This window comes from Rhincodon typus, chromosome 21, assembly GCF_021869965.1.
Source record: "Rhincodon typus isolate 14 chromosome 21, sRhiTyp1.1, whole genome shotgun sequence".
NCBI classification, from domain to species: Eukaryota; Metazoa; Chordata; class Chondrichthyes; order Orectolobiformes; family Rhincodontidae; genus Rhincodon; species Rhincodon typus.
The window spans coordinates 25,380,285-25,396,329 of record NC_063352.1 but is presented as its reverse complement, the minus strand read 5'-3'; the positions used below and the strand labels follow the sequence as shown (position 1 = coordinate 25,396,329).

Below are 16,045 nucleotides of genomic sequence, written 5' to 3'. Positions count from 1 at the left end.
CGGAGAGGCAGTGACAGTGAGAGTGGGCCGGTGAGGCAGTGACAGTGAGAGTGGGGCCGGAGAGGCAGTGACAGTGAGAGTGGGGCCGGAGAGGCAGTGACAGGGAGAGTGGGCCGGAGAGGCAGTGACAGGGAGAGTGGGCCGGAGAGGCAGTGACAGGGAGAGTGGACCGGAGAGGCAGTCCAGAGTGGGATGCTGGCAGAAGCATGGTGAGGGCTGGAAAGCCCGGAGCAGGCTTGAGGCAGTGGAAAGAAAAGTTGAATTCTCTTAAGTTATCTTTTTTCCCTTGTCTCATTCTAAGTAAATGTGAATGGCGCCATATATGTACGGCAAAGGTACACACTTTTCGCTGTATTTTTACATTGAATATACATGACAATAAATGATTCAATTCAGCTCCTGTACTCATGGAGATCTAATCACTTCTCTGTATCTTGTTCCGAGTCCCATGTTGTTCAGTTACCTATGAACCAATCACACAGTTGTTGGCAAGCAAAAGGCCTTTGTCATTAATTAAGTAATCACTAGTCCATAGACCAATCAACTTCTTGTTGCCAACCAAAGCTCTATCTGAATATAGAATCCCTCAGCTTTGGTTCATCTGCAATTGAAACTTCACTTACTGCTTGTTCAAACAGCTGTATAGACTATGCTTGCCATGAGTATCAAGTTATTTTCTTTTCAAAACATGCAGCAAACCTTGCAAAACACTGGTTTCAAGACAATGATTTCTCATTTCAGTCCACAGTCTTAAAAAGGTCAAAAATAAAAAGACAGTCTTTATAGCTAAAAGCTAAAATTTCTGTTGGGACTAATACAAACATATTGTCAGTGTACATCCTCAAGTACAGCAAGTGGTGCTCATGGTATAACCTACAAGACAGAGTCTCATAGTACATAACAAGTCACCAATTCTGTTAATTGGCAGAATCACATTGCTATGCGAATACACAAGCTCATCTTACTTCCTGATGTCTTCTCTCTGCAGACACCAATGATCCAGCTGTGGCAGGACTGCCAGTGTGAACAAATCTCCAGGTATTTACAATTCATGAGATTCACACTGTCAACAATCTCTAAGGATATAGCATTGAAGCGGGATAAAAGCCAGGTTCCAGAATGATTATATCCGCCACACTAAGCAAATTACCCAAACCGCCTAAAGACCAAGATATTCCTGTTGATTTTCACATTGGTGCTCCTGACTGTGAAGTTGAACATATTTCTAATGCTGATCACTTACACCTTGGCCAGAGCCAGTGTGAACAGTTGCAATTGGTGACTGCCACAAATGAGCAATGGGAAGAGTTCGAAGAAATCATTCTCCAGGGATAGCCTGATGGTATGGAAGAAGTACCTGAGAAAATTTGTTTGTTTTATTCACACAAAGACAAACTTGTACACCACAATATATCTTTTTGAAAGGCAAACAAGTCCTAATACCAAAAGCATTCACTAAGATATTATGTCCATGTTACACCAAGAAAAATTGGGTATTGAACACACATAATGGGTAGCACGTGAATGTGTTACTGGCCAGGGGCAAGTCAGGATATTCAATAACTCATTAATGCATAAAAATTCCAAAAGTATCAACCTTAGCAGCTGAAGGCAGCTCTATATCCACAAATTGTTCCTTTCAACACCTGGATGAAAATATTGATAGTCCTATTCTCAGCGCCCAAGAAAATTGCTTCCTAGTGACAGATTACTTCCCTAAATTTCCCATTGTTCAACGACTTAACAATACAATGAGCACTATTTTCAGTTTATTCAGTGTTCACATCTAGATTGTCTCTGGGAATGGACCACAGTACATAGGCAACCAATTTTCAAGACATGTGCTAAGTGGAGAGTGACTCAGGTCATATCATCAGCCCACTGTCCACACTCAAACAGCTTGGCAGAATATATGACATGCAGTACCAAATCAATGATCAATAAATGTGGAAAGGAAAAGCGAGATTTTCATTTTGTATTGTTGCAGTTTCATACTGTACCAATGGGGAAGGGATCGTCATTCCCAGCACAAACTGTGCTTAGAAGGTAAGTGTGAACAACTTTGCTCAGCAATAAATTATGTAACCATCCCAAGATGCACGACATTCTTCCTCAAAGACAGAAGAGATTGAAAGAAACACATGAGCAGCAAGCGGGTAGACAATTATCAAAATGGTGCACTGAGCGGACAGCATGAGTTAGAAACAGAAACACAAATACCTGGATACCAGCCAATGCTTCTAGAATGTGCAACCAGCCCAGATCATACAAAGTCATTACCGATCATGAGCTACATTGCAAAGGAACAGAAGCCAGCTCAGAGAAATGGATGGTACAACAGTCATGACAAAGACTGTGAAAAAGAATTCTGTGACAATGATGATTGTGCAGTGAGGTTGAGTAACAGCAATTAGCAGCAAGACACCAATCTATCAAACAAGTGCTGCAGAGAATGAGGTGTACCTCTCCATGCAGTCTATGTGATCATAGGTCAAGATAAGTTGTCCAACTTCCAAAGCATTAGATTGAAGTTTAAAGTGGTCATCTAGTAAAGTCTGTCTCAGCTGTTTGTGTAAGTGTCAAATTGACAGCATATGCCTAAGTGTAATCGTGTAAATCAGTTTGGGGAATGTTTTTATTTTTGGGAAAGGGGGGGTGGTGATGCGTTATGTCTCACAATCAATATGGCAGTATACCTTCAAGAGTCGTACTCATGATATTACCACTGTATGTGGCCTAAGGTAGCACTGCTGCCTCACGGCACCAGGAATCCAGGTTCAATTCCACCCTCAGGTGACTGTGTGGAGTTTGCACATTCTTCCTGTGTCTGCGTGGGTTTCCTCCCACAGTCCAAAGATGTGCGGGTTAGGGGAATTGGCCACGATAAATTGCCCGTAGTGTCTAGGGATGCGTAGGTAAGGTGGATTAGCTATACCAAATGCAGGGATACAGGAATTGGGTGGGGAGGGGTGGGTCTAGTTGGGCTACTCTTTGGAGGATTGGTGTGGATTTGAAGGGCCAAATGGCCCGCTTACACACTGTAGAGATTCTATGAATTCACAGACTCCATCTTACATTGAATTACTCTATGTGTGCTGCTCTGCTGTAACCTTAGCCCATGCATGAGGAATATATGTTTATACATGATGTTTAATGATTTTTTAAATGTTTTAATGAATAATGTTTATACATTATTGTTAGTTGCTACAAATGTCTGTTGGACTCTTCAATACCATGAAATCCATTCTCATATTTTACGTTACGGGAGAGCATCAGATGAAATGCCTTGCTACTGACAAACTCTCAACAAATTCAGCAAGGATTAACAATAAATGGTGGAGTAAAGGAAAGTTTCCCATGAATGAAATGATCAGCTTGTTTTTAAAAAGCCGAAATACTTTACCTCAGCAGCAATGTAAATGGGGAGAAAACACCATGCCAGAAGGATCACAATAATCATTCCCTAGAAAAGGAGAAGTAGAGAAATTCAATCGTGGACTGGAACAAGAAAATTCTATCACTGAGTATTGTAACCTTACCCTTTCAGACAACATTTTCATCCTGTTAGTCTCCACACTCCTCGTAACTGTAGGAAACCCATGACAGCCCCCATGAGGGTAATCAACAACCCCATGACCCCATCCCTAACTGGGATCACACTATCAGTCCCCAGATGAAGCCTTTGACATAAATAATACAAAGCTGTGAGCAGACTGAAAGGATGCAAAACATTACACATCCGACAAAAGAATGTTTTTTATTCCAGAGTACAGAGTGAAACTCTGAGATTTAGAAAATGTTAACAATGAATAGCAGGGACTTAGTTGAATTGATAGATCAGGCACAGGTCAATATAATGACCATATTCAAAAAATCTAAAACTACTTAAGGCAAAGGTAGATGCATAAATGCCAGACCATAGGACAGTTTGCAGAAAGGGAGAAGTTTCATTCCTGCATAGATTTGAATTGATGTCTAAGAATTATTGTATTCATAAAAAGGAACTGGTCATATGACTAACTCAAATAGGTGATGAGGATAAACGCATAGGCAAATAGTTTGAATACTTTTGCATAACATCTGACTCAATCAGAAACGGTATTTATATAATGTAAGTGGTCAGAGATTATAGATTGTAATTAACAGCTATATTGCCTTAAGTTATTCATCATATCATCAGCTAAAGACAAAGTTTTCATTTCTTTAACACACTTTGCATGCTCAGTATCTCCCAAAATACTTCTTTAGCTGCTGAATTATTTTGAAGTATGTTCACCTTTGTTATGAAGGAGATCAAAAGCACACAGCTAAATCCACAAACATGAGATAAAGAGCCAGTTAATGCATCTTAAGTGCTTGACGTTGGTTCAAGGATAAAAATTGGCCAGGACATCAGGACAGCTCACCTGCTCTTAGTGTTATAGAATTTTGTATATCTGCCTGAATAAATAGACATGTCTTAGTCCAAAAGAGTGTACCTTCAAGAACACATTTTCTCCATGGCACAGAAGTGGTAACCTGTATTAGGTGCTGAAAATCACAGGGTAGGATATTATTGCACAAACCTTAGGCATGGAAATGGAATGGATTTAGGTCCTCCATTTAAATGGCCTACAGCTCAGGAGATCTAAGGGCCCTGTACAGCGTGATGATTGACATTCTTCTTGTACATTTCAGTTTTGTGTGACCAGAAAGAATTCAAGGGCTGCAAATAGATACTTAACCCAAAGTCCAATTTCACACCAACTGTTCACTATTTTTAAGGCAAGCTAACACTTATATCACTACAAATATTATAATATAATTTCAGATGATCATATATTTTGTTTATTTACTTGTGATTCTTAAGATAACTTGCTTAACTTGGTTAACAATGACTCTGTATTAGATGATCAAACTAAGGTCGTTTATACATCTACATCTTATTTAGTATTCCACTATTCGGATTTGATAGGCCAGTTCTGAGTTTGGGCAAATCTCATGACTAATTGGCATATTCATTTTGGTGACTGGCATAATATTCATTTTATTATTCTTTGTGGTCCATTAATCCCTTTCTTTATTCAATGTATGTATGTAAAGGATGTGTAAAATATTGATGTAAAAGTAAATGATTTATTCTTCTGATTTTCATAGAATCCTTGAATGGTACAACCCAGAAAGAATACCAATTGGCCCATTATGCTGGTGCCAGCTCTTTATTCTAGCATTATTGTGTAAGGTTTTAAAATACTTGAGACACTTTGTCACAAAACATTTGACTACTAGGACGGTGACAGTTCAGGAGTGAGAATGGGAACAGTTTATATACAGAATTACAGGCAGTCTCTGGGGTTGCAAATGGGTTCCAGTCTGGAGCCCATTTGTAAGTGGAATTGTACGCAAGTTAGAACACAATGCAGGACAATGGAAAGCAACCATTCATAAGTACAGGAAACGTTTACATGTCAGGATTTTAAAATTATAAATGTATGTTACTGCATTTGTAAGTTTATATGTCAATGACCCTCGTACTTTGTGTCCTTTATCTAAATGGTACACAGTTGCTCGTTTACACATTGGCAGTTTTACAGTATTCTATGGCAGTGCGTCTAATCTTAAATAGCTGGGCAGTCTTAATAACGAATCACCGCCTGGAGAGGGAAGGGAGGAGAGATAGGGAATTTTTCTATACTGATTCATAAAATCTAGCAAATTTGTTAAAGGGGCTTACGTTGAATTCATATGCGCTGACCGCGATCCCAGAGGCTGCTCCTGTGCCAGCCAATCCAATGAAATGACCACTTCCCACATTACTGGCAAACAGTGACGCTCCAATCTAATGGAAGAGAGTAAACAAAGTCTCAGGCTAGGCAGGTCAAATTCCATAGATCACAGTCAACAAATGAGATCATGGGCCAAAATACTCACCGGCCACCATACCATATTTTTCCCAGCTAGAAAATAGCCTTTTACAGTGTTCCGCTTTGTCCTGTACATAGACTGACAAAAACAATGCATCATTCTTAATCCAAGGTACTTTATTTCTAGCAAATTGTAAGGGTCACATCAGCATGGTGATCTACACCTTTCTCATTGATTAACACTGGCTCTCAAAGCTCTGCAGGTAGCTACAGTGGTCCACCTGGATTCTTTGTTACATCCTGTCCCCAATAAAGAGCTGAGATGCAATGCCATTTTCACACAAAAGATCTTCCCATGTCAATAGAAGGCTTGTGACGGTATGTAGCTTTTACTCAGCAATCAGCTCTTTCTCCAAAACCCATTATCCAATAGTATCTTTCGATAGTTGCTATGGAATCTGATTCCACTACGTTTTTGTGCACTGCATTCCAGACATAAAGCACTGCACATATTTTTCTTTCTCATGTCAATCCTGACTTCCTTATTTACTTTATTAAAACCATTGATGATTTAAATACATCACTCAAATCCTCCCTTAAGCTTCTGTAAGGAGAACAATTCTAATTTCTCCAGTCTCTCTACACACATGAAGTCTCCCTACACACATGAAGTCTCCCGTTCATTATACATCCTCTTAATGCCTTGCCATCCTTCCTAAAATGAGTGTTGTCCAAAATTGAACACAATATTCCAGTTGAGATTTTCCAAGCTTTAGCATAACTTCCTTGCTTTCATACTCTGAGGGAAAACATTAGGCCAATAGGAGGCACAGGGCCCACTATGCATGATTAGCCCACATTTGGTTCCATTGGAGCAAACAGCATACAAACTGCAAGCAGCCTGCTCAACAATGCAACAGTAGCACATGACTCAGCAACTCGTTCAACGCTCAGCAAAGGCCTAATGGATGTGTCATAAGCACATCGCATAACTCATCTATACTTCTCAAAAGCAGCCTGCCTCTCTTAAAGGGGAGTTGTTACACAAGCTGTTGGAACAGTCTCAGGAGAGTTTTGTTGGACGACAGAGGACTGTCTAGAAAAAGGGCTTCCAGGTTTTTGAACACATACAGAAACTCTTAGTGACGATGGTTGATAGGACTGGAAAATCCATGTTTAGCACTGGGCTGAGAGACAGAACACTTACTTAGCTGGAAGTAAGAAAGGTAGCTAACAGCACCGACCGAGTACGGATGACCAAGTGTGAACAAAATTATAATTGAACAGTGTTGGACATCACAATTAGCATCCTCTGAATATTTCTAGTAGCAACATGATACATCCAGATTAATGGTCAGCATAACATTGTGGGCCGAAGGGCCTGTACTGTGCTGTACTGTTCTATGTTCTATATTCTAACGCCCTTCCAGTCAGAATATGCCACACAAACTGCACTGTAAATGTTCAGAAGGATTCCAGTTAACTTTTTGGACATTCTGCTCTCTGTAACACCAACACCATTAGCATTACTGAACCCAGTGTTGCAAGCCATTTCTCTACTGACAAATCTCTATGTGATTTTACATCTCTTCAATAGCCTTTTTAATTTGTCCTACCAACATCACATCTGGATACTGTTTTGTATACACTTCCTCCTTACCAACACAAATATTCCAACATCCAGACATTTCTCTGTAGCTGAGCTCACACAGCTCCATCCATCACCATCTCCCTCACGGCAAAAATAGGCTTCCAATGAATAGGGCCCTTACCCAGAATCCTACAGCCAGGACAAACACTAAATATAGAGCCAGGACCACAATGTCAGCCACATCCAGTGTGTGTTGATTTACTGGAGCTTGAGCTGTGCTGCCTGGGGCATTCGTTGTCTTCTCCATCGTCAAAGGGAGCTCGGTCTTCATTTCCACATCTCAGGCTTTGATGAGAATCAAATGGGATTTCATAATTAGCAAATGGAAGATCACAATTTTATGCTAGCATAAATGAAAAAAATGCTGTAGTTATATTTGTAATATGTCAGTTTTAACTTAGAGAGTGTTGAGCGAGTGGGTGGATCCTATTTAACACCTCTTACCTGGCTTTCAGGTATAAGTCTTTTACCCTTACATTGGCATCACACAGTAATGCAGAATTACACTTTCTTGGCAGTTCTGTGTGAGGGGCTATCACAGGAACAAACAGAAGCAGGTAATCTTCCCGTATCAGTGCGAGCTGCTCTCCTAACAAACCTTAGACAAAAATGTGCTCTTTTTATGGTTCTAAGAGGTCAAATTCCAATCTGAAGTGTTATTAAGTAAAGGAACACATTCGCTTTGGGTTAAAGTTTAAATCAAATATATTTCTCTGATGTTAGTTTCAGCACAGCCAGGGAGAATCAAATCATGTCACAGTCATCTGAACCTTGGAGCCCTTTAACAGATTTCTCCTTATCTCCCAACAACCTAATGTTCTGCAATGTTTTCCTCCTCTTTGATTTGGAACACTCACCCATTCTATAAAACCTTGCTCCCAAGCCTCTGCTAATACCACCAAACAGCCACAAGTGAGGAGACCATATGTCAATGATGCAACTTCATTGATTGATTGATCATCTCACTGTCTTTATCAGGAATCAGGAGAGGCGAAATTCTCAGGTAACAGGACCTTGCTGGAAAAGAAAGCTAACTGATAAATCATGGGTGGATTGTCTGCTGTTTTCCGTTCATTCATGTTGTTCAGTGAAAGACCATATGATACATCTACACTTACCCAACAAGTGTCCACTGTGGCAGATGTTTCACCAGTGAGTTTGGGCCTTTGGAATGTTGTAGCCCAAAAGTTTTTGTTTCCTTAACTTCCATGTAGTTCAAGCATGAAACGTTGCATTCTTAATGAGAAAGTGAGGTGTTTGCAACTGTGCAGTGGGATTCAAAATGTGGCTCATTTATTTATTTTTATTCACTCACAAGTTGAGGATATCTCTGCTTAGGTCAGCATTTATTGCCCATCCCTAATTGCCCAGAGGTCAGTTAAAAATTGACCACATTGCTGTAGGTTTGGAGTCATATATAAGGCCAGACCAGGTGAGGAGGACAGTTTCCTTCCTTACAGGATATTGGTAAACCAGATGGGTTTTTCTCAACAATCTGTGGTCATCATTAGACTCTTAATTGCAAATTTCTATTGAATTCAAATTTCACCATCTGTCATGGTGGCATTTGAACCCAGGTCCCCAGAACATTACCTGCGTCCCTGTGTCTCTGGATTAACAGCCCTGCAGAAATACCACTAGGCCATCGCCTCCCCTTTTAGAATTTACACGGCTAAAAGTGACATACATTAGATGAGGGACCCATTCTTTTCAAATGGAAGGGATGTGTCAAGCCTTGCATTTTCCTTTGGATTACCACGACACAGGAAGCCTCTAGGTCCCTCATGCCTTTTCTATGGAAACACTTCAATAAATCAGTGTCAACTTGCCAACTAATCAGCCTTTCCTCCTGTAATATAAATTATTGTCATGTTTAGAATTTTGGCAATCTAGTGTTTGTCCTAATGAGTGCAAGAGAAACAGGTTCAACAGTATGTCTCTTTTCAGCAATATTCAATTTCTGTACTATCAACTAAGTGAGATGCTGATCAGATAACAAATCATAGGATTAGGAGGGGCAGGTTATTATCAATGATAACTCTGATAAGATTAATACCTAGACTTTAGGAAATTCAATGTACAAATGATACCAGTACTTGTCAGACAATGATGATCAGCTTGCTGATTGATCTGTCACTGTAATAGAAAGGACAGAGCTGGCCTGCGGTGCCTGCAAAGCAGTGTGCATGCAATCAAAAGCCGATGGGGAAACATGCAATCCAAACAAAGTCCTTCCCTTTTTCTGTTTCTTTTCTCTGGTAAGAGTCTTCCATCCCTCTCTCCTCCTCCTTCTGTGTCTTCTGGCAGCTGGTCCTGCTCACCTTTCTTCATTCTCTCAGGAATGCTGTAATCATGGGGAATGCCAAACAATGCCCTCATGCCTGGGCGCAATTAATTTGTGCAGAAGCCCATGCAAGCTCCTGCAATACTTGCTACGCCATTGGCTGTACACTTCTGAAGCTACTCAGCAAAGGTCAGGGGAAAGAATGTATCTATCTGTAAGTGGTCAATGATACTCTTCAATGCTGCGAGGGGTGATGCTAGGGGGTGGCGGATTTTCCTCTCTCTTGCCGAATATGTATTTAGCTGTGTAAGGGACATTGGCTGGCAGCATTTCTGTCTGATTGATGTCACAATCTGCCTGCTGCAAATTGCCAATGACTGTTCATTGTACTTGTGCTAATGATCTCCCCTATACAGTATCTCCACAATTTGCCCCAAAAGTGTCCACACATGCCACAAACATCATTTTGGAGCACTAAGGGCACTTGCAGTGTCCTAAAAAGCAGCTGCTAACCAGTTTAATTTCTTGTTCTGGGCATTTTACAAATAGACTCAGGAGTATTTCAAAAGACAACAATATCAACTTCAGACTATTTTATTTACATCAGAACAAGGCTGAGTGTGTGCGTAAGCCTATAGAAAACATTGTGCCAACAAACATTGAGCTGAGCTTTAACTACCAAAGTGCATTGTTATTTTGTTTGTTCATTTTAAACTACAAACCAAAGTGCATTTATGGATGCTGTGGGAATTGCAAACTCTTAATTACCTTGTTAACCAGTAAATGAGTAGTTAAAATTGTTACTACTACTGTGTGCTGATTCATTGAGCTTTTTATGATTTATAGTGGAATTCACTCTTACAGAAAATGCACTGTCCAAAGTTTACAAATTGTGAAGCTGGGATACGACTGAAAGCACATTCACTAGAAGAGGATTTCATTTTGTTCAGTTCAACCAAACTGAGCATTTATTTCACACCATGGTAAATTAATATTGAGACCTGCCTCAGCAAATACATGATTAAATTCTCAAAAATGGAACACAGAACAGTGAGATTATGGGGGCATATAAGACCATAAGATATAGGAGTAGAATTAGGCCATTCAGCCCATCAAGTCTGCTCCGCCATTCAATCATGGCTGATATGTTTCTCAACATTCTCCTGTCTTCTCCCCATAACCCTTGATCCCCTTCTAATCAAGAACCCATCTATCTCTGTCTTAAATACACCTGATACAAAATACAATTGTCAACACATTCACAGCATCCCTACCGTATGGAAACAGGCTATCGGCTCATCGAGTCCACACCCACCCTCCGTAGAGCATCCCACCCTGACCCAATCCCTATCCTATCCCTGCAACCTTGCACTTCCCATGGCTAACCCACCTAGCCTACACATCCATGGATACTATGGACAATTTAGCATGGCCAATCCACTACCTGTACATCTTTGGACTATGGGGGGAAACCCTTGTAGACACGGGGAGAATGTGCAAATGTCCCACAGTCGCCCGAAGGAGGAATCGAACCTGTGTCTCAGGCACTGTGAGGCAGCAGTGCTAACCACTGAGCCTTGGAGGTTTAATCATATGACTTTTCCACTTTCAATGACCATACCCAGTTTAACAATCTATCTTTGTATCTCCAATACATCCATGACTAATTGACAAAGCTGTTTTAAGGAAATAAATAGGAAGTTGTATGATCACAATATTTTTCCTGGGTATTTTTCCTCCGCTATTCAGCAGATTAATTTATTTTTTCCATTCATGCAAGAGATGTGGGCTTTAATGGCTGGGACAGCATATATTACCCATCCATAATTGCCCTTGAGAAGGTGACAATGAGCAGCCTTCTTGAATCACTGCAGTTCATTTGGCACAGGTAGCAGTGAGGGAGTTCCAGGATTTTGACCCAGTGATATGGAAGGAGTGGTAATTTGCTTCCAAGTCAGGATGATGTGTGGCTTGGAAAGGAATTTGCAGGTAGTAATGTTTCCATATATCTGCTGGCCCTGACCTTCTAGATGGTAGTGGTTGCGGACTTGGAAAGTGCAGTCTAAGGAACCTTGGTGAATTTCTGCAGCACAACTCGTAGATAGCACACACTGCTGCTACTAAGCATCATTGGTGGAGGAAAGGGGATGTTTATGGATGTGGTGCCAATCAAGCAGTATGCTTTGTCCTGGATGGTGTCAAGATTCTAAGATGTTGTTCAAATTGCACCTAACTAGGCATATGGGGAGTATTCCATAACACTCCTGACTTGTGCTTTGTAGACAGTTTCAGAAAGTCTAGAGGTGAATTACTCAAGAGAGGATTCCTGGTCTTTGACCTGCTCTTGGAACCATTGTATTCATGTGGATAATTGAGTTCAGTTTCTGGTCAGTACTAACCCCCAGGATGTTTATGGTAGGCTTCAGTGATAGTAATGCTATTGAATGTCAAAGAAAGATGGCTAGATTGTCTTATTGGTGATAGTCATTGCCTGGCTTTTGTGTGGCATGAATATTATTTTCCACGTTTCTGCCCAAGCCTGGACATTATCCAGGTCCTATTGCTTACAGACATGCACTACTTCAACATTTGAGGTATCACAACTGGTGCTGAACATTGTGTGATCATCGGTGAACATCCCCACTTCTGACTTGATGATGGAGAGAAGGTCATTGATGAAGCAGCTGAAGATGGCTGGACTTAGGAAACTACCCTGAGGAACTCCTGCATAATTGTCCTGGAGCTGACATTACTGACTTCCAACAGCCTCAACCATCTTCCTTTGAGCCAGATATAACTTCAACCAGTGAAGAGTTTTTACCCAGATCCCATTGATACCAGTTTTGCCAAGGCTGTTTGATGCCACATTCAGTCAAATGTAGCACTGGCATCAAGGCCTGTCACTCCCACCTCATCTCTGGAATTCTGCCCCTTTGTCCATGTTTGAATACAGCTGTAATGAGATCTAGAGCTGAATGGTGGTTGGCCCTTGGTAGAACCTAAATTGGCTGTCCAGTCTACCAGTTTGTGTACAGGGCATTTTTAGGCAATATTCCACTATTGGGTCAATGCCGGTGTTGTAGCTGTACTGGAACAGCTTGGCAGGGGAGCGGCAGTTCTGGTGCACAAATCTTCAGTGGAATGTTGTCAGGACCCATGGCCTTTGCAATATCCAGTGTTTCCAGCTGTTTCTTGATTTCACGTGGAGTGAATCAAATTGGCTGAAGAATGTTTATGCTGTTAGACACGCAAGTAGTCCTATGTTGCAGCTTTAGCAGGTTGGCACGTCATTTTTAGGTTTACCTGGTGCTCCTTCTGGAATGCCCTCATAGGGTCATCAAACCATATAGCACAGAAGAGGCTCTTGGGCCTGAGTCTGGGCTGACCTCTCTACACTAATCCCATGGTCAAGCACTTGCAGTCTTGAATGTTATGACATTTCAATTGCACCCTATGTTGCACCAGGGTTAGCTCAGTTGGCTGGAAAATTGGTTTGCAATGCAGTGAAGCCAACTGCCATATCGGCTGAGGTCACCACAAAGGTCTCGTCTTCTCAACCTTATCCCCCTACCCCTGAATTGTGGTGACCCTCAGGTAAACTCACTACCAGTTGTCTCACTCTAATGAGAGAGCAGCCCTACAGTCTGGTAAGACAGTGGTGACTTTACCTTTATGTCAGGCAAAGAAAGAAAATATACAACCCATGACAGATGAGAAGGCTTTACTGGACCTGGAGCCTTTCCGTAGAGTGAAGGATTAGAGGCAGCACACTCCGGCATCCCAGTGATCTTACGCCTTTTTGTGATGTCTCTGGTGGCCTCTAGTGGTCTCAGTACCAACTGTCTTTGTTTGTCCCTCAGTCTGACGTAAAGGAACTCCTGGACTTCCCCGAAGGAGATGGTGTGGCTATATCCCTGGACCTGTTGCCCCTCCCTCCCCTGCTGTCCTTGTTAATAGACTTTATGTTGGGGGCTGGCCATCAATGCTCAGTCAATCATCTGTACAACTCCTCTTGGCCAATGGTCATGGGACAGCTACTCATGATGTCAGCTGACCATTGCCACCTTGCTCAGGTTCATCCAAGCATTAGTTTACCTTTCTTTCTAAGAACAAATACTTCTTATTTTAAAAAAATAATACACTGAGAGTAGAGATAACAAGGTGTAGGGCTGGATGAACACAGCAGACCAAGCAGCATCAGAGGAGCAGGAAAGCTAACGTTTCGGGTCTAGACCACTGAGAGTAGGGTGCATTTGGCACCAGATAAATTGTTGAGACTAGTTCAATCACATCATGCCCTCTGTATTTATCGTATTTCTTCCATTCTTTTCCCATGCTAAAATTTTGGAAAGTTAACTACTGCTGTAACAACTGTTAAATGAAACCTCATGCTACACAGTAACCATTAGGAAAATTCACTTTTCAAGGGATCCCAATATCCAACAAAACCTGTGCGGTGGTCGCTCTGACTGATACCATCATGGACACGTCTACAGCAGGCAGATTGATGAGGATGAGGATGAGGTCAAATATGTTTTTCCCTTTTGTTGGTTCCCTCACCACCTGCTGCAGACCCAGTCCAGCTGCGATTTCCTTTTGGACTCAACCACCCGGATCAGTAATGATGCTGCCGAGCCATTCCTGGTGTTGGAAATTGAAAATCGCCATGCAGAGTACATTCTGCATTCTTGCCACGCTCAGTGCTTCCTCCAAGTTGTGTTCAACATGGAGGTGGAATGATTCATTGGCTCAATCTGGCAGTGGGAATGGTAATAACCAGCAGGAGGTTTCCTTGCCCATGTTCAACCTGATGCCATGAGAACCCATGAGATTGGGAATCAATATTGAGGTGCCCCAGGGTTATTCCCTCCCATCACCACTGTGCCACCACTTCTGCCACACAGTCTGTCCTGTCAGTGGGACAAGACATATCCAGGGATGGTGATGGGGGTGTCTGCGACATTGTCTGTAAGGTATGATTCTGTGAGTATGATTATGTCAGGTTGCTGCTCGACTAGTCTGTGAGACAACTCTCCCGATTTTGGCACTAACCCCAAATGTTAGGAAGGAGGATTTTACAGGGTCACCAGGGCTGTGTTTGTAATTGTTGCTTCCAGTTCCTGGGTCGATACTGGGTGGTCAATCTATGTTCATTCTTTTAAGAATTTTTGGACCCGCAGAGTTAGCAACCATAATTGAATAGAAGATTGAACTGAATCCAAGAATACACATTGCTTTTCCTTCCTGACTGTGTTGTCTCTAGGTGCAGCAGTCATTGTGCTGTATAAGGTTATTGATTTGGCCCTTTCAGCATCGAGCTGTCTGCCTTCTATTTTTATTTGTTTAATATTCTTTAGATTCTAGGGGCTGAATTTTGCCATTTTTTGGCAGAGTGTACTTTTTGATGTGATCCCTGGCAACTGATCCACCTTGGCCCATGGGGAATTTTGTCACACGATCTTTCATTTTTTGCCTCATTAATTGTGTGACCAGTTTTGTTGGTGTCGGTCTCATAGAGCTATGTGGCCATAGAAAAGGAACTGGCATTCAAGCTGCTGGCATCATTATTAAACCCTGCTGTGCACCACTTCAGAACCACCTCCACCCTCCCTCCAACCCAGCTGTAATCCAGAAGGAAATGGCCCAAAAAGAAAGATTAGTTCCTTGTGTTGCCTGGAGGTGCTGGTGGTTGGGTGATGGTGGAGAGGTGGGCAGCACTATATCCTGCTGACTGATAAAGGCAACCACATCATCAGCAATGCTTTCTCAGATTATATTTTCTGCTGCATACTCCTCAGAGGTCTGTGTGTGGCAATTGCAAAGAAATGAGGTACATTGGGCTATTAATGAGGTTCAAATGCATGGAAATAAGACAGTTGCCATGCATTAGCAAGATTGTGAAACTGGAGTTTAAACTGCAAAGGGAAATTTTGTAACTTTTTTTTCCTCAGAGTCAATTTTCATTTTCACTATATTTTCTCACAATTCTTGACATTGACTATGCCTCTTAAAAGCATTGGAAATAGGGTTTTGACACAGTCAGTGCAAATGACCTGGGTTTACTGCTGATCCCATTCATAAAAGGTGGTGATATGGTTTGATATATTCCATTCCAGAGTTGGCTGGTGGGAGAGTCAAATCCTCAGAACAAATTTTGAGACTTGAATTTTCCACTGTGCACTCTTAGGTTTATAAAATAAACTTTTATTGTTTCAGTAGATGCTGTGTGTTCAGTTCACAGATTGCATTTCATTTGAACTTCTGTTA

The 16,045-nt window shown here is 41.5% G+C and overlaps 1 protein-coding gene across 1 annotated transcript in view; it reads right to left on the bottom strand.

Annotated features, from left to right (window-relative positions):
- Positions 1-7,772, bottom strand: part of slc5a11 (solute carrier family 5 member 11) — a 50,914-nt gene extending 43,142 nt beyond the window's left edge. Inside the window, 4 exon segments of the mRNA XM_048609439.1 lie at positions 3,404-3,463; positions 5,714-5,818; positions 5,911-5,982; positions 7,616-7,772. Of these exon segments, the coding sequence (XP_048465396.1) occupies positions 3,404-3,463; positions 5,714-5,818; positions 5,911-5,982; positions 7,616-7,765 (387 nt within the window). The 5' untranslated portion in view covers positions 7,766-7,772.
- Between the last annotated feature and the right edge of the window lie 8,273 nt (positions 7,773-16,045).